The sequence below is a fragment of the Colletotrichum costaricense genome (assembly GCF_030867565.1).
Source record: "Colletotrichum costaricense strain IMI 309622 chromosome Unknown Scaffold_4.1, whole genome shotgun sequence".
NCBI lineage: Eukaryota > Fungi > Ascomycota > Sordariomycetes > Glomerellales > Glomerellaceae > Colletotrichum > Colletotrichum costaricense.
Genome location: NW_026848233.1, coordinates 795,579 through 817,948, shown reverse-complemented (window position 1 = coordinate 817,948; position 22,370 = coordinate 795,579). Strand labels below are relative to the sequence as shown.

Sequence of the window (22,370 nt, the reverse complement as noted above, 5' to 3'; positions counted from 1 at the left end):
CACTCTGTCGTCGTTCTCGCGATCCTTCAGGACGTGTGCAACGCGTCACGTCATGCAAGACAGGCTGATCTGTAAGACTCTCTTCCGATAAATACACTGCCGTAGTCATTCATCGTATCGAAAGAGAGTCAATGGCGGTTTGGTCCCGTGAGTTATGTTTGTAAAGATGTTGTCCTCCGCCTCAATCGCGCTTGTCGGGCTCGCCGGTCTCGCGGCCGCGCAGTTCCCGCCCACACCCGAGGGGATCAAGGTGCTGAAGTCCAAATTCCACGAAAATGTCACCATTTCATACAAAGAGGTGAGCGCAAATTGTTTTGGATGATCTTTTGCATCCTTGACTAATTGAGGTCCTTGTCCTCTAGCCTGGTATCTGTGAGACCACGCCCGGGGTCAAGTCGTACGCCGGATACGTGCAGCTACCCTCAGGAACGCTGAATGACGTCGATGGGGAAGCTCAAGACTACCCAATCAACACGTAGGAACCGCAAATGCTCTCGGCTATCAATTGGAACTGGTGCTGATTCTTAAAGCTTCTTCTGGTTCTTTGAGGCGCGCAAAGCTCCAGAAAATGCTCCATTGGCAATCTGGCTCAACGGCGGACCGGGAGGCTCCTCCATCATGGGCCTCCTCGAAGAAAACGGCCCCTGCTTCGTTAACGAGGACTCCAAGACGACTCGTCTGAATCCGTGGAGTTGGAACAACGAAGTGAATCTACTCTACATCGACCAACCGACTCAGGTCGGATTCTCCTACGATATCCCAACCAATATTACCATCCACGCCAACGAGAACTTCGAAGAGAACGGACCATGGGGCATGTTCCCCGCCAACTTCAGCGATGGTGTACCCGAGGGCAACTACACCTACCGGTACGGCACTGCATCCAGCCAGAAGCTATCGCAGACATCGAACACCACGGCGCATGCTGCGCACGCTCTGTGGCACTTTGCGCAGACGTGGTTCTTCGAGTTCCCTGGCTACAAGCCCATTGACGACCGGGTCAGCTTGTGGGCCGAGTCATACGGAGGACACTATGCGCCTGGTATTTTCCGACACTTCCAGACGCAGAACGAGTTGATCCAGAATGGCTCATCGCCCGAGGAGAATGCCCAGTATATCCACCTTGATACGCTTGGAATCGTCAACGGGCTCATTGACCTGTCGATCCAAGGTGAGACGTGGATCACGTTCCCGTACAACAATGTGAGCAATTTGTACCCCTTGATACAGCTTAGAGTATCTGGGTGTATCATGATGAGATACAACGCTGACTACCTGTTCAGACCTATGGAATGCAAATCTTCAATGAATCGGTTTACGATGCGTTGATGCACAACTGGACCCGCCCAGACGGTTGCAAAGACCGAATTCTCGACTGCCAGGAAGCCCTCAAAGAACATGGACCGCTAGTCACCAACGGTGTGAAGAAGAACTACACTGAAATTTGCGGCGACTTCCTTACCGAGTGCGGCTTCAACGCCGTCGAAATCTACCAGAGCAAAGACGATGGAAGGGGCTGGTATGATATCGGACACAGCAAATATGACCCTTTCCCGGCCCCGCACTTGTACGGGTACCTCACTGAAGGCGAGGTTTTGTCGTCTCTCGGCGTGCCTGTGAACTACTCGGAATCGTCCGCGGCAGTGGGCATCAGCTTCCAGAATACCTTCGGTAAGATGGTTACATTCCCATTCGCGGGCGCTTCATGCTTTCAGATGAACGTTATACTGAGTGATTTTTATAGATATGATCCTGGGTGGATTTGGAGAGTCAATCGGGTACCTCCTCGATAGCGGCGTCAAAGTTCACATGATGTGTGAGTCTTGATCATCCCCATCCTTGAAAGTTGCGTGCTGTTCCTAACGCTCTTGTGTGCAGATGGAGATCGCGACTACGCCTGTAACTGGGTCGGCGGCGAGAAGGCTAGTCTGGCGATCCCCTACAACCGATCGATAGACTTTGCCAACGCCGGGTACGCCCCGCTCATCACCCCCGATGGTGTGACGGGCATGACGCGCCAGTTCGGTAACTACAGTTTCTCGCGTGTCTACCAAGCCGGCCACGAGGTGCCGTCTTATCAGCCCGTGACGGCGTACGAGATCTTTATGCGGGCGACGTTCAACCGGGACATCGCGACGGGACTCATCCCCGTCACGGACGAGCTGTCGACGATCGGCGTCAAGGACACGTGGCACATCAAGAACATCCCGCCCAAGGAGCCGGATCCGATTTGCTATGTCCTCAAGCCCGAGACGTGCCCCGAGGATGTGTGGAAGACGGTCGAGGACGGGACCGCACTGGTGAAGGACTACTACGTGATTGACGCTACTCGAGAGAGTCAAGGCCAACAGATTTCCGAGGAGCTGTGAAGACACTGGGCAAGAGAATGGTAACTTGCTTAATAGACCACATGCACTTTGAGGTAGTTAGCGCAATTCATGGTTTGAGGCAGGCCGCAAGCTCAACACTTTGGGGCCAAACAAGTAGAGACGGTCGGGACAAGTGTGTTTCAGTGATTGGACGCATGAGGGGAACTCGTCAGGAAACATGCAGCGCTGGTATCTGCCCTATGCCCTAGCGCCGGTGTCTAAACGTGTTGTAGTTGCGGTCCGACGGGTTTTAGCTCCCTCCAACTCCTCAAGCTTCAATAAACTAAGGTTCTCCTCATCTCGGGTGCGCGCATTTCGAGGGTTGCCAGGGTCAGTGTGCGGCGTGCCCGTGGTTCTGGGTGCGCGACGTGCCGTATGTGTTCCGGAGAGACAGTGAACCTGAGTCGTCTGAACAAGAAAGTCAAAAAGAGACTCGGCGAGACAGACGATCCGCCAGCTGGCGGCCATTTCGTCCGATCCGAAGACGTGGATGGCCCTGGCGGGACGTTGTTGCGCCGGCGGCACGACAGCACGAGCCCCTCGGGAGGCGCAGCGCCGAGCGAGGGCTGAGCAGGGGGGAAACGCGGCCGCGTTTTTCAGACGGGACGGGGGATTGGTATCAACTGCAGACAGCAAGAGACGAGAGTCTGCATGGCGGTCATCGCGCGGGTGACGGGGCAGCGGGTGAGACCGGGGTTGGTTTCTCTAGAGAGCTCTTGGTATGTGCCAATGAAGTAATGGCACACTACGAGACTGTACGACCCTTTCACATGCTAGTTTGAAGATGGGGACTGAGGGCCTCTTATCTCAAAAGAAGCAGCGTTCCCAACCCCTCCCTCGACAGAATCGGTCTCGAGTGAGTTCTGTTCCTTGTTACTTTACGTTGATCTATCTAGCCTCTTATTGTTTCTGTCACCCAACTCCACTGATTTGCTGAAGCTTCTTGGACGTGCCCAGTGTCGACTGAAACGGCGCTGAAACAACTGCTCCTGGCAGATTCAAGACATTTGGCCATTTCATAGGCCTCCAGCCATTCCATATCTCATTAACAACAACGACAACAACAAAGAGCGATACTTTAGAAGAGAAACAAATACGGGAGACGAACTTTAGACGGGAATCATACAATCACACGGCAAAATGGATACAAAATCATTCTCATCACGGATCAGTGATCTTGTCAAGGTAAGCAGCACCGCATTCCATAACGACTGGTTGCCCATCAGCAAGGGCTCCACCACATGATTCAAGCACTCTCAAAAGAAGCAAAGCCGCTAACAACAAACCGCTCTAGTTCCTTTCCTCTGTCCAGGGAGACCTCTCAAATGTTACCGCGCCGCCCTCTTTCTTGGCGCCATCGTCAGTGGTCGAAGTCGGCCACTGCTGGTGCCAGCGGCCAGGCGTCTTCGTCGCCCCGGCACTGGAATCAGACCCGGAGAAGCGCAGCTTGAAGGTGCTGCGCATGATCCTCATCGCCATGCGCAGCCAGTTCTACGTCGCCGGCGCGCCAAACGTCAGTATTAAGAAGCCACTCAACGCGTTTCTGGGTGAGCTGTTCCTCGCTTCGTGGACGGATTCCGATCGGAAGGCGAGGACGGAGCTCGTGGCGGAGCAGGTTAGCCACCACCCGCCCATCACGGCAATGCACATGGGCAGCAAGGAGCATGGTATTCGCGCGGACGGGTATGCGCGGGTGGAGATGACCTTTTCGAGTACTGTCAACATTCGACAGATTGGGCACGCCGTGGTTCATATTGACCGATATGACGAGGATTACCTGATTCCGTTGCCAGAGGTCAAGGTTCGGGGATTCCTCAACGCATGTCTTTACCCAGAGGTTTTGGGAACATATTACATTGTTTCCAACACGGGCTACATTTCAGAGATCAAATTCTCGGGCAGCGGGTTCCTTAGAGGCAAGAAGAACTCATTCGAGGCGCGGATGTACCACAAGAACGACAAAAAGAACACAATCTACGAGCTTCAAGGATGCTGGAGCGAAGGCTGGACACTCAAGGATGGAAGGACAGGGGAAATTCTCGAAAAGTACGAGGTCGACGCGTTGGAGAACCTCCCAGCGCCGATGGAAATGGAGCCGATTGCGACCCAAGATCCGTGGGAGTCTAGACGCGCGTGGAACGGCGTCATTCAAGGGCTCAGCAAGAATGACTTCCGCGAGACGGTCAGCGCAAAGAGCCAGGTTGAGGAGGCGCAGCGGCGGATGAGGGCGGAAGAGAAGAAGAAGGGCGAGACATGGGAGCCGTTGTTCTTCAAGAGTATTCCTGGGGAGGAGCACGAGGTTTTCCATCGGTTGGCAAAGGGCGTTAATTGGGAATTACATGACAAGCATACCAAAGGCGTTTGGAAGATTGATGATTCAAAGAGGGACTCGGTGCAACGGCCGTTCAGAGGAGAATCGACACCACTGGGTTAAAGGAATATTGCCTAGATTTAAATTTGATGCATTATGACTATTTGACTAAAATACTTGCGTCAGATCTCTGTTATCTTTTCAACTTCCTCCGGCTATTCAGGTTGAGAACGCTGCTTCTATAAGCCTCGTTAGCTTATCACGCCAGACAAATTGTTCCGTGGAGGTGATGAAGTAGTCGTAGAATCTGGCATATCAGGTTTAATCTGAGTCTGGCGGCGACTTCGGCCACATATCCCAGTCCACCACATCTTCCCACCTCAACGGACTTTCGTCTTCATCCTCCCATTCTTCCCCAGACGCCGCACTCCTCACAAAAGCGATTTGCCTGGAGGGTACAGGAGACGACGCATTACCGGCTTGTGGCTTTCTTCCCTCATTCTTCTTCTTCCCCTTTCCCTTCTCTAAAAAGAAGGACTTCCTCGTTCTTTGAGCCCAAGTTTTCAACTGGTCCGGATTCTGGGCGCAGAATAACACCAATTCCCTAGTCGCCAGACAATCCTCCAGATCATCGTGTGCTACACCCTCAGCCGCCCGGGTCGAAGAACGTATCTGGATACCGAGAAGCTCCTTGCACAGCGCCTCCAAGCCCCACCTCTTCGTAATCTTCGATTTCGACCCGAGGACGGCATCTGCAGTGATGATGGCGGAATCAATGATTCTCGCATGGGAGGTGTGTAGCACCCGCAGGTCATTGCGGACTGACTGTCCGATGAGAATCGTGTCCTTGTCAGAGTAGCGCCATAGTTCCGCGCGCGCGGCCTCCCAGCCGTCCAGAGCTTCATTTCGTAAAAGAGCTGCGGACATCTTGGTCGCATTGAGACCAGTGACGTCTTCACGCCAGTCTAATATGGGTCTTCTTGGATTTACAAGCCGGCGGCTCAGCAACACATTGCCCGTAAGGAAGTCGAGAATAGTGATCTGGATCAGTTCGTTTTCGCCTCGTTCGGTACCGCCCATCTCGCAGTCTATGACGAGAGCGGCATACTTTGGATTGGATTGGATCTTATCAGGACAGGGTAGATCAACTGTCGACGCCATGCTGGACGAACCGTGCGTGACATTGACCATTGTGGTCGGTAGAGTATATCTTTCCTTTCGGAGTCTCTCCTCTGAGTGACAGAGATCCGAGATTTGGTTCCAAATAGCATTTCGTCCGACTGCTGGCGAGTACATGTTGCCCCTGTATATGGTGTGCATAGGCGTAGTGGTTTCGATAGCCCTGACTGGCTGGGTCACGAGCAGCTCAGGGGTCTCGGGTCTTTTGGCTCTGGTTGGCAGATATACTACCAACGGACGTGGGCGGACAGGTTCGGCGGCTCTGGCTTGCTGGGTAACAACCGGAAGAGGTTGTACAAGTCCGGCGATTCTAGTCGATTGAGCAGGAACCTCATCAAAGTGTTTTGCGCGCCTATGTTGTCGCTGACCTTCTTTGGTACTGAATCGTTCCTTGCAGATGGCACATTGGTGCTTTCTCTCTTTTTGATAGGGCGGCATAATCAGGAATTCAGTTGAGGACTGTGAAAAAGGAGAGGAAGAGCAATGAATACCCCGGGGGAAACAAATGTTTATCATTAGTGTATTTATAACTGGGAACCTTGGGTACATTCACGTGGTCCAGATCGGTCACGATTTGGTTGCGTGAAAAGTTGGCGGCCCGCGACATGATCTCTGTTGGTGCAAGAGCGGCTTTATCGACTGCGTAATTGGGCTCCCTTTTTTTGTGATCGACACACTTCTGCAGGAGGCTAACTGCTCATGTCTCACTTGTGGTGTCGTGATTCTAGTTAGTCGACCGTTTCCAAGGTTTCTTAGATTTTGCTGATCTATCTTCACAGGGACTTCGCTACCGGGTACAGGCACTGTCAACTCAGAGAACTATTGCTACTTCTCATACGAACCTGTGAACTTCGATGGAAGCGCCCGCTATTGTCATAAATAAGCGACGGAAAGAAATATCAAGATATGAAGACTGCCAAGTGATGTTGGAAGCGTTCGTGCAGAGCAACTGCAAGTGTCCGAATTTGGCATCTCGAACAAACCAAAAGGGCTTTGCCACGAATCTCTGCGCTAACCTGTGCCAACTAGATGAAAGCTCATGCGTCTGATCAATGCTGCTTATTCACTACTTTGGGTGTCTTGCATGTCTTTGGAAATACGTCGTAGTATGCGCATAGCTGCCTGACTTCCTCTTGGCTTTGCTGCGGTACGCGAGTTGGATTGTTGATACTTTTCCCGCCTAGCTAATACGATAATGCCGCCAGCCAAGCCCGTGAGGGTATTCAGTCGGAAGCGGAGTTATGCCGAATGCATCCGATGGCGGTGTGTCAAATGAGATAATCACGTCGATGAAGAGTGCATGTACTCCTCAACGTCGCTAATTTATCTCCACTGTTCCTCCCTTCTATAGAGATGGAAACACCTCGATAAGGGCAAGGCTTTAACGTTTACTATTCGAAGGCTCCAGTCAAGAAACACAATTTCCATGGCGCTATGTGCACAAAAGGCATCATCAAGCGATTTCGTTTCGATTCCGTCACCCCACCTTGCGAATCTTCATACTCCTATAGAGAATAGTTCAAAAAAAGGCCCTTCAATACTTTTACTGGGCGATACAATCTAATACACTGGGTTGAGTCTAGGTCCTCTATACCTCTTGTTCGCGTACCCAAACCAATTCGCGACAGAAAAGAGACCCATAACCCCGAGAACCACGCAAGCATAATCTGCCTTTGAATTAGCAAGGAATGGCTGTGCAGTCGTAATGAAACAGTTAGCTCACTCATATTCGAAGCCGAGACAGGCATAACAACGGGAAAGTCATAGAACACCAGCGCCAATAGTCCCAAGACAATCGTCAAAATGTTGGCAGCGGCACCAATGAGGGGCGGCATGTTAAACTTTCGCCGCGGCAGTACTCGACGGAAAGCCGCCGCTCCTTGTGACCGATGATATAGAGCTAGAGCGGCTGGAAAGGCAAAGCTCACTTGCTGTAGGATTAGGCCGGTAGCGACAAGAGCATTGAAAGCCGTCGAAGACGCTAGAAATATACAACCGAGAGCGAAGATGAGTGCCCAGTTGACGAGAAGTGCGTTGACTGGCACGCCCATTTTAGGGTGGATCTTACAAAGGAATGGGGAGAATACAATGGCATTGTCACGAGCGAATGCCCAAGTAAGTCGACTGGCCGTCTGGAGTGCTCCCGTACAAGCGAAGCATCCGCAAGAAGAGAGTACAATCACGAACGTCGTTGCTGCTGCGCTGGATCCAGTTGCCTGCGACCAAATCTCGAGAATAGGCAGCCTAGTGTAAGTCCATGTCAGCTCTGCAAACTTTCTGTGCCCGCAACAAAGATCACCGCCCCCCGTGACTTTAGGCTAGGTGTCACTGATCCGGGCCTAGACACTTGGATTCAGAGAGAATGGGGGGGGGGGGGGCATACGGTGATGAGAGCACAGGCTGAAGATCTGTGAAGCAGTACAGCATAGCTACGCTGAACGTAAAAGCCGAAACAAAACCGATAGTTATCGTCGATATAAGTGCTTTGGGTATCGCAGATGAAGCATTGGTGCATTCCTCGGCCAAGTGTATGGCGCCATCGAGGCCGGAGTAGATGAAGTTAGGGTTGAGTAGACCAGTCAGAAAGACTATGCCCTTTGACGACCAACCACTCTCATTAACGAACGTGGTCCACACAAAAGAATCCTTCTGTTTCTGTCCCGAGCGCGCCAAGCATGTGACCGTTATTACGAAGAAGCCCGTCAAAGAAAGAAAAACTATGAGATCAGGTAGTCAGCCCTTACACCGTCTTGGGATGGTCTGCGAGATGCAGTAATTAACAACAGTGCCTACAGCCAATATCGTGGACCCATGCTGTCCTTTTCATCAGGAAAATATTGTACGCTGTAAACGCGATATTGAATGCCTGGAAGACTAGAAAGATGTGCCATGTTTCTGGGATATACGTAGGATCGAGGTACGATGCGAGCGAAAGAATGATGACTGGCATTTGAATGATGAAGCCCGCTCCATTGGCAATCCAACCTAGGAAGTTGATACTGCCGCAACAATAGCTCTAGAAATATGCACACGTCAGCAATAGACGGGTATTGAGCCACAAATAGTCTCACCAGTCCACGGCTGTACCGTCTGGGTGCTGGGATGCTTGTCCAGTGGTATTGTCCCCCGGCGGTAGGATAGACGGATGCAATCTCAGCCATGCTCAACGCACATGCGCCTCCTAAAACGAAAATAAGGACGATGCCATAGAGCAGGGTGACGGGCCCTCCAGAGCTGATTGAAATCACTAGCGTGGCTGCAATTGCGGACCAGCTGTTACAGATGTTCCATCCTAATCCAACAATAGCCAAAGGCCCAATGTCTCGTTTTGCCAGCGACTCGAGCCCTAGACGAGACAGCTCGGCGTCTTCAGCAGAAGTAGTATGAGTTGAGGCACCTGCCATTGCGAAAATTTCCCGGAAGATTAGTCGAATGCCTGTTTTCAAGACGATTCAGAAGAATGACAAACCTTGTTCTACTTTGCCATGCTCCATTGACTTTTCAGTCGAGTTTTCTTTAGGTGCGACGCGTCTAGGGGAGGGTGTAGGCAACGTCATGATGTCTCTATCACGGCCGTCCATCTTCTATGGATCCAAATCACCACGCAAACAGATAAAACCACAGGTTTCACCGATCATACGACGCGTAACTTAGGCAATTTTGGAGTCCGAATAACGGTCATTTATGCGAGCAGCTCGTGTAAGGATCCTCGCTACGGTACGAGCCGAGACTGAGACAAAGCGGCAAGTGGTATTTTCCCCGTCACACTGCAGACTTAAATGCAGTCAGCGTCGTGCTTCGCTTGCACGCCCGAAGCTTGTCGCACTCTGATTCGCGCACCGCAAGACAACAACCGCGGCTCAGATCATCCGCAACTAGAATGTGATGCACAAACAGAGACACAAACAGTAGGTGTGGCACCAGAGGTGCAGAAATTCATTTAGCCTTCTTGGTATCACAAGGATTATGTCTCCGTCGAGGAGAAGAAGAAACTTGAGATGGTCACCCAAATTGCACAGTCAACAAGACAAGACTGGTCCACAGGCATGTTGTTGTATGCACATTGGTCTTCGTGCTCGCCATCATCTCAATGTCGGTGAATTGATCGTGTCTTCCGGTGCAATGTGAATTCGATTCCTCAGGGCATGTAAGCAAATTTTTTGCTACTGCGAGATACGTTTACACCTTTAGTACCTAAGGTGTGTGGTGTATCTCAAGGTACTGGGAATTCTCGTAAACCGATGGATGTGTCCTCGACGTTGCTCGACGCAGTGTTAATACATAAGGTACTCTACATCCAAGACGAAACGATCGTAGCAACTAGCAAGCCAACGAAAAGACCCGCGAACGACGATCTGTGCTGAGTCGATGAACTCGGTCTATTTCCGAAGCTTTCGGGTGACCGACTTCCAGCCGTAATGTTATTGGCGCGAACGCAGCGGAAGACGGTGTAATTTGAGACCGCGCTCCCTTCAGTATAACTGTAAGAGAGCATCACGGGCCAGACCTGCGTCACCGCGTAGTCATAGACCTGTCTGGTATTACTATCGTTGCCAGGAATGTTGTAGGGTGCAGTTGACTGGAATAACGTGTGCGAAGAGGCCGAGGCGTTAGAGATGAACTCCGTTGTGAGATTTCCTTAGATTCCGAGTTAACATCCTTGCGTCAATTGGCATTCAAGGAGTCACTTACTTCTTTCTGCCGTTGTATAAGCCATTGAGTCGCTACAGCTCGCCGGAATGTCGAATCCGATGCCGTACAGCGAAGACTCCAAAGAACTATCGCACTGGACCTTCGCTGCAGTTTCTTTAAGATCGTCGATACAATTTTGTGGGATGACGCCACCACATGAGCCTTGGATATCATCATTGAGCTCCTTGATCTTGTTCTCAGTCCAGCTCATCTGCCACCAAACATATGAGCAGATATGGTACCCGTCAGTTTCGTTTCCTCTTTTGACCGGATCGTTTGAGGAGTCAAGACTGATTTTCGACGGGTTCGAATTGCTCACAGTTCCCCCACTAACGTTTGTGGCAACTGCAACGTCGATGTTCCACCCGTTTCCGTGGCCGAACTCATTGTTTGTTGGAGTCTCCGCAAGTGGCTTCGACACATCGATGCCGAAGATTGGCCAGCTTCCCGTGGCATTTGGATTCAAAAGGCTCTCCGTCAAGATGGAGGAGCTATTCTGTTCCACAGTATCGGCACGTGGCCTGAGATAGGAAACTTGGGACTTGGGTGCATAGCTCCCGTTGACTAGGCTAAGCAACCAGAGGATGACGAGAGAGTTTGTGGCATATGCCATATTTCGAACCGACCTAGAAACTGGGAATTTCTGGGAGCAACTCAAAAGTGGCTGTGAGACAAATTTCCAGACGATTCCAGACTTGCACCAGGGGGATAAGTACTCAAACATATGTGGCGGATACCCTTTGCCATGAATCTACTCTCGTCTACTAAGTCAAATGACATGGGCCAAGGTGCCGCACTTCTCACTCGAGAGACAGTAGTGAGCGGCAAAATTGCCGCTCAGGCGAGCAAAAAAAAAAAAGCCAAGCTCTGATCATGTTGGCGCTCTCATGATTGGGTGCTAGCGTTAAAAGGATTTTAGCATCCCTTCGGGTGCACTATCGTTCGTCGCTAGCCGTTAAAGAGCTAAATGGAATGACATTCTTCCCTGTACTTTGTCAAAGAAAAATCCACGCCTACGTCACTCGAAGGGTTTGGGCTCGGTAGTGTAGATCCGAGGTCTATCAATCAAGAGGAAAGATGGTAGATTGTATGTAGTCATCTTCGTGGAGACATCCGTGTTCTCCCTTGCAACCAAGGTACAGATGGTGGATGCATCAACACCAATCTTTTCTCCATAAGCCACCCACATCCAAACCCACATATTCTTCATTCGTTCTTTTTCATCCAGTCCATCAACTCCGACCAGTCAATACACTGATGTTCCGTGTCGAAACCCGTAACGCCGTCCACTACGACGTTGGCAACCTCAATCGTGAGATCCTGTCCAAACATTGTTAGCACTCGCCAACAAAAGTCATTCCGGTCAGAAGAGTGTACTAACAGGTCTGCACATTATAACTTGACGCAGGAGGTCAAAGCAGTGTCCGAGATGATCCATGTCGTGCGATGCATTGAGCTCCTCCGCCTCGCTTGCATAAATCTTTTCGTTGCTGGAATCCGTGTCCATCTTCTCGTGCCCTCGATGTTCCGTTGTATTATTACGTACCTCGTAAAGTGCTTTGCGCAGCATATCCAGGCAGTGAATTTGATGGAAAACCGCCACGCAGCTCTCCGTTGGCGCAAGTGTCGGGTGCGTGAAGAAGCCGCCGTTTTGCGGGAGAAGGGAAGACCACGCAGCATCGACCTCGGGGGAAGGTGGCATCGCGTAGGCGTAGTCTTGCTGGAAGACTCGTGTAGACGTTTTCACTATTGCTCACCGTCAGCTCCATTCATGCTTTTCAATGGCAACTTGCATTTACTCACGACGAATCTCCGACCTGAGTGGCTCGGCTCCGAAGTAGACGGGCCGTGTCATGAGAATTGGTGGCAAGCAATTGCTGACGCCAGCCACGAAGACCAACAGGAGACCATACGTGAGGTGCAGCTTTCCACGGGCCAGATGTTGCTTGGGCCAGATTTTCTTACCCTCAGTGCTGTCCTCTCCCTGCCCGAGCTTGGTGTATGACGAAAAAGAGGCCATCATCTCTTCACAACGTCGCAACGTGAGACATACTCAGTAACGGGCTTGACAGCTAACTGGCCGTTGTCAGGTAAGGGTAGCCAGCCTTTGAGCTTGAAATAACAACGCAACACCTCTCGATAGCGAGGATGGAGAACTGGAGATGTGCGGGAGTGTGTTAGGCTCTCCTCAACAACCCGGTATGGGCGGAAAGTTAAGAGCCAGAGCTTGTTTAGTACTTACATGACCCGTGTCAACATCCTTCGTCCCCTGTCAACTGCGTCACACTGGAATTGAAACTGGCGGAGCTCGCTCCCCTCTCGCCGGTATGTAAGCTTTTTCATTGATAAACTCAAAAGACTCCCGGTAGTTCAGACGGTTACGAATCACGGCAGAGACACGTGGAACTCTCCTTGAGCGATGCTGGCATGCACCCCTTAGGCTTAGTAAGTTGAGGAAAACCGAGTCAAGGAAATCCATTTCCGACGCGAAACGCAGGTCACCGGATGTGGTATGAGATCCGGAGAATAAACCTTTAGGCATCGTTTGACTCTACGCTTAATTTAAGTATAAAGCTACCCCCATTACGTATAAGAGGTTTTCATATGCGGGAAAGTATCAAGGCGGAGACGATAGACAGCGCAAGCGAATGGTTTTTGTGTGAACGGTGAATGAAGGTGTATAAACAAAGGAATACTTAAGTGTAACTTGAAGTCGCGCCAATGGTCCTTCTATTTGTCAAGCTTAGCCTATGCGCGTGCGAATTCCTAAAGACACGATGTACATGAGGTGTGTCAGTTGCTGACAACTTAGCAAATCACCGACTTGCGTTTGGGCAGGCACTCAACTCTGAGTCAAAATCGAAAAGCTTTGAGCTCGATGTCTCGCAGTTGGAATTTGACGTTCACGAATGGAAACCGCGCTCCAATTAGCCAGCTAACATTGAAAGAATCAAGATAGATAAACCCCTTGGATGGACTGATAGACTTCATCTCTACGTACAACTAGTTAACATTACAGGAGCATAGTGAGCGAGAAGGATAGAAGCATGCTAATCATTGCAGAGGCTTTCGACCAAGAAAACCGCCCTGCAGAGCTCCTTCTGTTGATTCCAAACGAATCTGGCTCACGGCTTCCGTCCACGATGTTGTTAGCACGAATGCATCGGAATACGCTGTAATTCGTCCGAGTCTCTCCGTCTACATAATTGTATGCAAGGAGCACAGGGTAGACATTTGTAAGAGCTGTGTCGTACGCATCACGCAGACCAGCTTCCGATCTATTCGAGTACGGTCCCCAGATGCCGAAGAGGTGAGAAGAAGAACTCTCATCGGTGGAAGTTCCGTTGGGTAGATCAAACGTCACGTTCCCTGGCCGAGGTTATTAGTCTCCGCTCAAGGTCTGTCACGGCCAGTTACAACGGAGGTTAGTAACTTACTTCGGAATGACGAAGGGGATGAGAGTGCTTGAGGGCAGCTCTTAGGCTTTTCGAAGCTTCTGAAGGTGCTACACGGCTGGCGCACCAGGGCCTCTTTAGTCTCCTTGATGCACTCCTCGGAGATAACACCATTGCAGGTCCCGTTAACATCGTCTTGGAGCTTCTCCAATTCTTTGACGGTCCAGACGTTTTCAAACCAGGCAAAGGAACAGATGTCATAATTTTCAGTGTAGTTTGTCGTCGAGTTCAGGCCTTGAAATGCATTCTCCGGTCCTTCGAGAGTTATGACTGCGGGATTCGATACTGAAGTGCTGATGCCGTCCGCAGAAATGTTGGTCGCAACGGCGATGTTGATGCTCCAACCATTTCCGGGGCCGTAGTCATCGGCAGGTGGATTCAGCAGTGGCTCCGTCACATCGATGCCATTGATAGGCCATGTTCCTGTGGCATTTGGGTGTGCTACTGCGTCGCGGATATTGATGCTAGTCGAATTACTTTGCCGCGCTTGTATGCGGTCAATTCGGGCGCTATCGGCTGTTGCCAGAAATGGCAAGCCTGTCGCAAGGATGCCGATGAGAAACTTCATGTTGAGATTTCTCAACTCTTCTGAAAGTTTATGCAATATTTTTGCTACGTAAACTTTGATGTTATTAGGGAATTATCGTGGGCAAGATTCGAGGATCTCATGCAAGATGCATCATTAGTAAAGGAAGCAGATGAAGTTGAAGCTTAAGGGCGCAGGAAGGCCAGTCACTTCTTATAAGCCGCCTACTATTTCTGCCTTGACTTGAAGATCGCCAATATTGGAACTTTGGTATTCAGCAATGACGTACCTACGTTGGTGTTTATGGCAATTCTAGTGGTCAATCTCAGCGCTGGGTAAGACAGAAGGATTCATGCTTGGCGACGCGGTCTCTTGGCAGTCAGCATAGGTACCGAAGTACCTTTGAAATAGTACCTAGAGGAAATGACTGTAGGATTCTTCTTTGAAGTGAGGGCGTCTACTATGCCAGCCGGTTGCACTTAATGAATGGTCAAAGAGAGTTTATGTATTGGCTTACCCATTCATCAAATATTCAATTTGAAAACAACTACATAAAGTGGCAATCACGTAGATGCCGTCTCAGGCGATATCTTCTTCAACTGATCCTTCAATTCCTCTCCCGTTAGTTCGGTCAAAGTCAATATAGCCGACTCGACCGTACTCAGAGCAACAAGTGCGGCGCCATACGTGAGCGGCACCTCTTCCGTACCCTTCAAAGCAGGATGATCTGAGAATTCCCCTCTGGTCGGAGAACTGGCTGTCTCTACGCTCTTTTCCGCGGAAGGTTGAGAAATGGCGTCGAACCGAGCACTCTCAGTGACCAAAAGGTCATGAGGCCTTTCGGAAGTCGTCGCAGACCTAGCACTTGTTGCCTTGAAGTCGCCCTTGTCGCTAGAATCGTCAAGCTCATTGAGGTCTAGGTGATCAAAATTCCTGCGGCGCCGAGGCATCTCTGCAGGCAGCGGGAAAAATGGGAGAGGACTGGGACGGGCAGTTGTGGTTGCAGACTTCCCCCCCTTGGCTGTGTGGTCCTTGATGTAACCGAACTCGAGAAGGTCCATGGCCCATTTGTATGCCTCGTATGTGTCCTTCATCTTGGGGTCGTTCCTACTGCCCTGGTGCAGAGCATCAAACATCAGGTAAAGTGCGCGTACAACACTCTCGAGCGCCCCAACAACCCAAGCGTGGTGCGCAGAAGCTGCTTCGCCGACGAAGTACAGCTGACCACCTGCGTTCGGCTTGGTGATGGCCGGGTACAGCTCACTGAACTGGCTAGGGCCGAAGTAGGCGAATGCTCCAGCCATGTGGGGATCATGGTACCAGTCGTAAGCGTGGTGCTCAACGTACTGCTCATTGAGCATCTTCAGGGTGGCAGCGAGTTTTTTCGTGTCGTTGTGGTCGTCAGTGTGGAGGAAGGCGAGATCTCGAAGCATGACTTCCTTCAGCTCGGCCTCTTCTTTGAGGATGCGCTTGTTAGTTGCCTCGTCAAGCTCGCCGCGCGGCTTCGATGCGATCAGACTAGCTAGGCGCTGGGCTGTCTGTCCCCAGGTGTAGGAGACAAGGAGAACAGCAGGCTTGTCTCGTGGGTCGACCTCCTCATTGATATTGTAGGAAGGGTACACGCAGACCTGTGGAGCCAGATCCGTACGGGCAAGGCCGCCTTGATCGATTTTGTACGGCTCCTTCTGCCACCAGGGGGTCTTGAACTTGATGCCGACTTTGCAAGAAGCTCCGTAGCCCAAGCAGCGGATGGCTTGCTTGGTATCCCAGAGCAGACCAGCTTTGGAAAGATCCATTCGGTTCATCGACCCCAACGTTGCCGAACTGAACACCGTGAAATAGTCCTTTGAAGGCAGAGATTTACCAGTGATACTGTCCCGGAGCATCACAGTCATGGACTTGGTCACTCGCTCGTTCAGTTGCAGGTTAGCATCCATGCCCACGACCTGGGTGTTGAATTTGATGGCCGATTGGTTATTCATCTTCTTGCGCATCTCTTCCGCAATCTTCTGAGCGCCGCCGTCGATGCAAAACCAATTATCGTTAACCTTGGCGGGATCGTCGGTAATGTAAAAGTCGATACTCTCCAGAACGGCCTCGGTCAGACTTTGATCATACCAGCCAGTGCCGCTGGGAAAGATGCAATTAGTTATTCATCTAGTTATGGCAGCTTTGAGATACTGAATGGGGAGGAGAACTTACTAAGTGGCAGTCTCCAACCATTGAATGGTATTGTAGCTCAAGCCTGGGCCGTGGGGAACGTCGGGGTCCTTGGGGAAGCCGGGCACTTTCCCCTTCCTGTTGGAATGTCAGCATCTCACAGCAACTAGCCCGAGAACGAAGAGGAACCCACGTGCGTAAGAACTGTCGGACACTCATCTTGTCACACTTCATCAGAATTTTCCAGAGCTTCTCCTCAGCTGCGCGAGGCATTGGGGTCTTCTTGTCGATGTAGGCATCGAGATACTTCTTGATGTATACAATGAAAATCCCGATTGCTTCCTCGAAAAGCTCGCCTGGGCTAGTTTGCAGAAGACTGAGGAGAAGGGTGAAGCAGAGTTAGCGATGTTGCTCAAATCTATACCAATTCCATAATAGTTGGCGACTAACTTCTCTGGAATTTGCTTGTTTTTCGCAATGCCTACATTGAGTGCAAAAGGATCTTTCTCTGTTGAACCCTTCGGGTACGGATTGCCGACCTTTCGGACGTTATTGAAGAGCGTTGGACAAACATTTTTGTCATCGTTCAGGTAATACTTGATCAGTCGTGGAGGATCGTCGACATGCGTGCGATCGCCCAATTTACCCTCTTTGATGTCCAACATCTTGAAAAGGCTAAATGTTCTAAAGTTTGTGTGTTAGTTGAGCTCATTTCATGCCCGAAACGCTCTTCCTCGACGAAGTATCCGCAACATACCTGTCCATGACCGCGTTCCTAGGGAAACGCATGGCTCCGACATCGTAGTAATCGTGCACGCCATCCTTGCTGAAGCGGTGAGTATAGAGCCTGCCGCCGAATCGTTCTTCATCTGAAGCCTCCAAGATTTCGTAGGTGATTTTAAGGTGCTCAGGTCCCTTCTCTTTTGCGATGGTGTCGTTGATCCAGTCAATGGCCAAAGCTGTGAATAGTCCAGCCGTGCCGGCGCCAACGATACCGACGTTGAAGTGCCCCGGCTTCTGGGGGATGACGCCGCCACCGGTAACCGGTTTGAGGGTCTCGGCCAATCCGGAGACGGTCTCGGCTTCCGGCTTCAGACCATTAGTGTCTACAAGATCAGCATAGCCGTTCTTCGATGCTTCAAGGTCGTTCTCGAGCTTCCACTGGGCGACGAATTCGGCCCATATGTATTTATAGCACACTTTTGGAGTCGTATCAGGGGACTCTGGAGGTGCCATATTTTCTTTACTGATTTTAACGTGGACTGACTACCAGATAGAAAAGAATAAGTTGCTTTGGTCGTTGGTGGTTGAGTCGCAGAGACTGATGTTCAGCGCGGAGCCCATGCATATTTATACAGTTTTCAATTGCAAGAACTTCATAATTATCGACAACAACACCTCCTAATTTTTCCTCTCATACGTTCCCTCCGTTTATTGATGTCTAGCATCGTGTCAAATTTCTCAGTTGGTCTCACTCTCAGCCGCTGCTAGTGCAATGTTATGCTTGCGGGATGCCCTGCTCGTACTTTGAACCTATCACCCCATATTTTGACCACGCGAGACAGTGATGAGTCTTTACCTGAATCGAGACCCTTCCATATCACCCACAGAGGCTGGCTGAAATTTGAATAGCTGACGTTAAGAACCAACTGGCAAGCGGGCACCCTAACTGAAAGAAGTTTAACCCGCGCTGCCAGCTTTCAGCTGCGACCCGAACTCATCCTGCATTCAGACATTTCGACTCTTTACCCCGCAAAACTGAACGATGGGGAACGGCAATCATTGGGACCATCCTTATCAATAGTGCTCAGGGATCGGGCCGCTGGCATGATGTCTTAGTTTCCGCCCGCCAACCGCCGAGTCTAGACCAGCTCCCGCACTAACGAGGAACAATTCGAGAACTGAACGCAGTTTTTCCATGTTCACCAGTACATCTTTCTGTCTCGAACCTAGCCTTCGAAAGCATCCTCGAGCAACTTGGTCTCCTCAGCTTGGTGAACCTTTTTGGAACCAGTAGCAGTAGCAGCCCCTGTCCCCCGCCCAGCGTAAACGATCTTCTTACCCCCAAGCACACCTGAATTCTCAATCACAGTCTCGAACCTGTCCCGCATGTACTGCCACGCGCCTCCGTTATACGGCTCCTCCTGGCACCACAAAATCTGCTGCGCATTGGGGTACGACTCCAGGTTATCCTTGACTTCGGACCAGGGGAATGGGTGGAGTTCTTCGATGCGCGTGATGGCGACGTCCTTTATGCCCTTTGCTTCACGGTATTTGTGCAGTGCTGCGTAGATCTGACCACTGCAGAGAATGACACGGTCGATCTCTTCGCGCGGGAGGATGTTACCCCGTCCGTGTTCCGGGTCCTCGAGGACCGGCTGGAAGGCTGATGTGCCAATCAGGTCAGAAACGGGAGACCTGGCGATGGGATGTCGAAGAAGAGACTTGGAAAAGAAAACAATCAGAGCTGGGAGTGTTAGCAGACAATTCCAAGCCAATCCTCTCACGAGAACGTAAACTTACGCTTCTTAGGAGAATAAACCTGCCTCCTCAACGCATGGAACAAATTCGCCGGCGTCGTCATACACACAATCCTCACATTCCCCTCCCTCCTCGCCCTCTTCAAATCCTCGGGCCAAGCCCGCCCATCCTCGCTTCCCAACTCCAGAAACCTGCCCAGCCTAGCAGAAGAATGCTCCGGCCCCTGGCCGTCATACCCATGCGGCAAGGACATGACGAGGCCAGACTCGAGCATCCATTTCGCCTCTCCCGAAGAGATGAACTGATCGACAATGACCTGCGCGTTGTTGACAAAGTCGCCAAACTGCGCCTCCCACACCACTAACGAGTCTGGCGCAGCGAGTGAGTACCCGTAGTCGAACCCTAGGACGCCAAATTCGCTGAGCGGAGAGTTGATTGCGCTGTATGTGCCTGCTCCTGGAGTGTCTAGGTGGTTCAGGGGCGTGTACTCTGCATGGGTGATTTGATCGTGTAGAACGGAATGGCGTTGGGAAAAGGTACCTCGCTCAACGTCCTGGCCGCTGAGGCGAATGGACTTGCCGTCTTGGAGGAGGGTTCCGAAGGCCAGGGCTTCGGCTGTGGACCAGTCGACTGTGCCATCGTCAAAGGCTTGCTTCTTGGCGGCAAGGATGCGTTGGAGGTTGCGGTGGAGGTCGAAGCCTTCTGGGACGCTGGTGATTGCGTTTGTAATCGTCGACAGTGCATCTTCATCGATCGCATTCGCGGATGTAGTAATAGTCTCAGCGGCTGAAGTCAAATCCGAAGAAGCAGCGTCCACAGAGCGTTCAACTGGCTGCTTGCTTCTCGCCAGCTTCTCCTCTAGCTGCTCCCAGACCCAAGTCTTCTGCTGCTCTGCCATTTCGGCAGACAATCCGCCCTCACTGATCAACTTCTCAATGTAGAGGTCCATCAATGATCTCTGTTCGGCAATTCTCTTGTACATCTCAGGCTGCGTGAAACTGGCCTGGTCAATCTCGTTGTGTCCGAACCGCCGGTAGCAGACGACGTCAACGACGATATCCGAACGGAACTCGGCCCTCCAGTCCGCAGCCAGCTTGCTGATGAACACAACGGCTTCCGGGTCATCAGCATTGACGTGGAAAATCGGGGCCTCGATGTACTTGGCCAAGTCTGTGCAGTGTGGCGTTGACCTGGAATCTGGGGAGTCGGTAGTAAACCCGATTTGATTATTCACAATGATCCGGACTGTGCCGCCGACTTCATAGCCCTTCAGGGCCGAGAGGTTGAGCGTCTCGTACACAGGCCCCTGACCCGAAAATGCGGCGTCACCGTGGAGAGCCAAGAACATCACCTTGGACTGATCAACGTCGTCCTTTAGATGCTGTACAGCCTTGGCCTTTCCTTGGGCAACCGGATCAACAGCCTCCAAGTGGGACGGATTTGGCAACATAGAGATGCCAACCGTCTTGCCGCCAGCAGTCGCCCTCTCGCCCTCCATGCCAAAGTGGTACTTGACATCCCCAGTCTGCCCCTTGGTCGTATCAAACGCCTCCGTGCCCGCAAACTGACGGAATAGCGTCTCGAAGTCTTTGCCATACACCGTGCTCATAAGGTTCATCCTTCCGCGGTGACAGCTTCCGATAACGATATCCCGCACACCGTGCCCTTCTGCGCAGCGGTCAATGAGCGCGGCTAAGCCGGGAGCCAGCCCCTCTGCGCCATCTAGGCCGAATCGCTTCTCGTTGGGAAACTTTGCCGCGAGGAAGTGCTCGAGGGACGTTGCCCAGATCAAGTTGTCGAGGATCTGCTTCTTCTCTTCAGGGGAGGGGGGCGAGGTATGATACGCTTCGATGCGCTCTCGGAGCCATTGGCGTTTGGCGGGGTCGGAGACGTGGTGGTATTCGACTCCGATAGAGCCGCAGTAGATCTTTTCGCAAGTGGCGATGATATCGCGGAGCTTCATCGTCTTGTATTCTTGTGCGAGGTGGGGTAGAAGCTCTGGACCTAGGACGATTTCGCGGTCCAAGTCTGCGGCGGCGAAGCCGTACTTGCTCAAGTTTGTTGTGCTCGGAATATCATCGTGTGGCTTGACTGTCGCGTTGCCAAGGTCGCCAAGGGGGCTGATCTTTGCGGCTGAATGGCCATATTGCTGGAACGCTCGAACGATATTCTGTGTCTTCAGAGAGTCGACAATGTGGCTCGAATCCGCACCGAGAGACGATTTGATGGCCGGTGTGTGCCTGGGTGAGATTATGCCTGGCGGTGGCTGAAAAGCTTGCGTCGAATGTACCGATGGGTCTTCCATGTTACGGAAATATGTGTGCCATGATATATGGACGTTTTCAGGGTCCTTCTTCCAGGAAAGATACATTTCGTCGACGTAGTTCGCTGTTCCTCCCTGAAGGAACGAGTCTATAGGACTCTGAGTGGTTGCAGATCGTTAGTTCTGGGGGCATGACCGAGGAACTGTTGGACAAAATCTTACCGGGAGAACCCTTGGTTCCTCTGCTTCTGCTGCCGTAGCATATGATCTACCTCTCGAGGGCTCGAGTCTACATGATCTGGTAGACGTGAACGTTGGGCCGTTTCTTGGCCCTCCGATTCCCCTAAGAGGGGACGAGATGCTGCGGAAGCTCGAAGAAGGAAGGGACGAGGTCTTCGTGTGCAAGAGCCTTCGTTGTGTATGGCCTTTACAGATGGAGCAGGCGGATTGAATCATCGTGTCGGTTGTTCAACTGATGATGAGTATCAGCTTTCAGGTTGGTAGAATCTGGAACCTTGACGTTTGGCAGGAAATCGAGTTGAGGGCAATGTGACATGTCTCCGTTCTCGATACTCGCTCTTTCGATGATTGATGAAGACAAAGTTAGATGTGAAGTCTACATATCCAAGTGCGACGCGACTTACACGCGGGGAAGATCTGTGACAAACCCCACTCCGCTGGCGCACCGATCTCTATGCCGTCGTTCGAGTTGAAAGTCAACCGAGTAGGCTAATCAGGCAGGCTATCGGCGACTCGGATGTACTGAAGACATTTGGCCTCGATCTCAGGCCAATATCGAGGCGATGCTCCTCGCACGCAATTGCTTTGCTCGTTGTTGGCTTGGAAGTGGTTAAAAGTTACCCTCGGATATCGGAGCCGAGACTTTTGCGTGGATCCGCCGTGACACCAAAGTCAGCCTCCTCCGGCTTCTACA

At 51.4% G+C, this 22,370-nt stretch overlaps 10 protein-coding genes across 10 annotated transcripts; 2 read left to right on the top strand and 8 right to left on the bottom strand.

Annotated features, from left to right (window-relative positions):
- Positions 1-166: 166 nt before the first annotated feature.
- On the top strand, positions 167-2,369 carry CCOS01_04304 (serine carboxypeptidase; the record flags this gene model as incomplete). The annotated part of the gene is made up of 6 exons (XM_060452486.1): positions 167-298; positions 363-475; positions 531-1,203; positions 1,284-1,671; positions 1,745-1,816; positions 1,879-2,369. 6 exons carry the CDS (start codon positions 167-169, stop codon positions 2,367-2,369), a joined length of 1,869 nt encoding a protein of 622 aa, XP_060316444.1.
- A 198-nt stretch (positions 2,370-2,567) lies between these two features.
- CCOS01_04303 (uncharacterized protein) lies at positions 2,568-3,017 on the bottom strand (the record flags this gene model as incomplete). The annotated part of the gene is made up of 1 exon (XM_060452485.1): positions 2,568-3,017. A coding segment is annotated over one exon (450 nt), but the record flags the coding sequence as incomplete, so codon positions are not given.
- Positions 3,018-3,509: 492 nt separating this feature from the next.
- On the top strand, positions 3,510-4,803 carry CCOS01_04302 (oxysterol-binding protein; the record flags this gene model as incomplete). Its single annotated transcript, XM_060452484.1, has 2 exons — positions 3,510-3,554; positions 3,664-4,803. 2 exons carry the CDS (start codon positions 3,510-3,512, stop codon positions 4,801-4,803), a joined length of 1,185 nt encoding a protein of 394 aa, XP_060316442.1.
- A 198-nt stretch (positions 4,804-5,001) lies between these two features.
- Positions 5,002-5,871, bottom strand: CCOS01_04301 (exonuclease; the record flags this gene model as incomplete). The annotated part of the gene is made up of 1 exon (XM_060452483.1): positions 5,002-5,871. The coding sequence occupies one exon, from the start codon at positions 5,869-5,871 to the stop codon at positions 5,002-5,004; it is 870 nt and encodes a 289-aa protein (XP_060316441.1).
- Positions 5,872-7,419: 1,548 nt separating this feature from the next.
- Positions 7,420-9,263, bottom strand: CCOS01_04300 (uncharacterized protein; the record flags this gene model as incomplete). Its single annotated transcript, XM_060452482.1, has 5 exons — positions 7,420-7,526; positions 7,583-8,103; positions 8,243-8,576; positions 8,653-8,875; positions 8,931-9,263. 5 exons carry the CDS (start codon positions 9,261-9,263, stop codon positions 7,420-7,422), a joined length of 1,518 nt encoding a protein of 505 aa, XP_060316440.1.
- An 887-nt stretch (positions 9,264-10,150) lies between these two features.
- Positions 10,151-11,164, bottom strand: CCOS01_04299 (uncharacterized protein; the record flags this gene model as incomplete). Its single annotated transcript, XM_060452481.1, has 2 exons — positions 10,151-10,497; positions 10,552-11,164. The coding sequence occupies 2 exons, from the start codon at positions 11,162-11,164 to the stop codon at positions 10,151-10,153; spliced, it is 960 nt and encodes a 319-aa protein (XP_060316439.1).
- A 593-nt stretch (positions 11,165-11,757) lies between these two features.
- On the bottom strand, positions 11,758-12,574 carry CCOS01_04298 (uncharacterized protein; the record flags this gene model as incomplete). Its single annotated transcript, XM_060452480.1, has 3 exons — positions 11,758-11,871; positions 11,933-12,297; positions 12,355-12,574. 3 exons carry the CDS (start codon positions 12,572-12,574, stop codon positions 11,758-11,760), a joined length of 699 nt encoding a protein of 232 aa, XP_060316438.1.
- Positions 12,575-13,564: 990 nt separating this feature from the next.
- CCOS01_04297 (uncharacterized protein) lies at positions 13,565-14,574 on the bottom strand (the record flags this gene model as incomplete). The annotated part of the gene is made up of 2 exons (XM_060452479.1): positions 13,565-13,920; positions 13,989-14,574. The coding sequence occupies 2 exons, from the start codon at positions 14,572-14,574 to the stop codon at positions 13,565-13,567; spliced, it is 942 nt and encodes a 313-aa protein (XP_060316437.1).
- Positions 14,575-15,095: 521 nt separating this feature from the next.
- Positions 15,096-17,928, bottom strand: CCOS01_04296 (flavin containing amine oxidoreductase; the record flags this gene model as incomplete). Its single annotated transcript, XM_060452478.1, has 5 exons — positions 15,096-16,662; positions 16,735-16,830; positions 16,886-17,053; positions 17,143-17,376; positions 17,432-17,928. 5 exons carry the CDS (start codon positions 17,926-17,928, stop codon positions 15,096-15,098), a joined length of 2,562 nt encoding a protein of 853 aa, XP_060316436.1.
- A 713-nt stretch (positions 17,929-18,641) lies between these two features.
- Positions 18,642-21,699, bottom strand: CCOS01_04295 (oxoglutarate dehydrogenase; the record flags this gene model as incomplete). Its single annotated transcript, XM_060452477.1, has 3 exons — positions 18,642-19,159; positions 19,216-21,593; positions 21,659-21,699. The coding sequence occupies 3 exons, from the start codon at positions 21,697-21,699 to the stop codon at positions 18,642-18,644; spliced, it is 2,937 nt and encodes a 978-aa protein (XP_060316435.1).
- Positions 21,700-22,370: the final 671 nt, after the last annotated feature.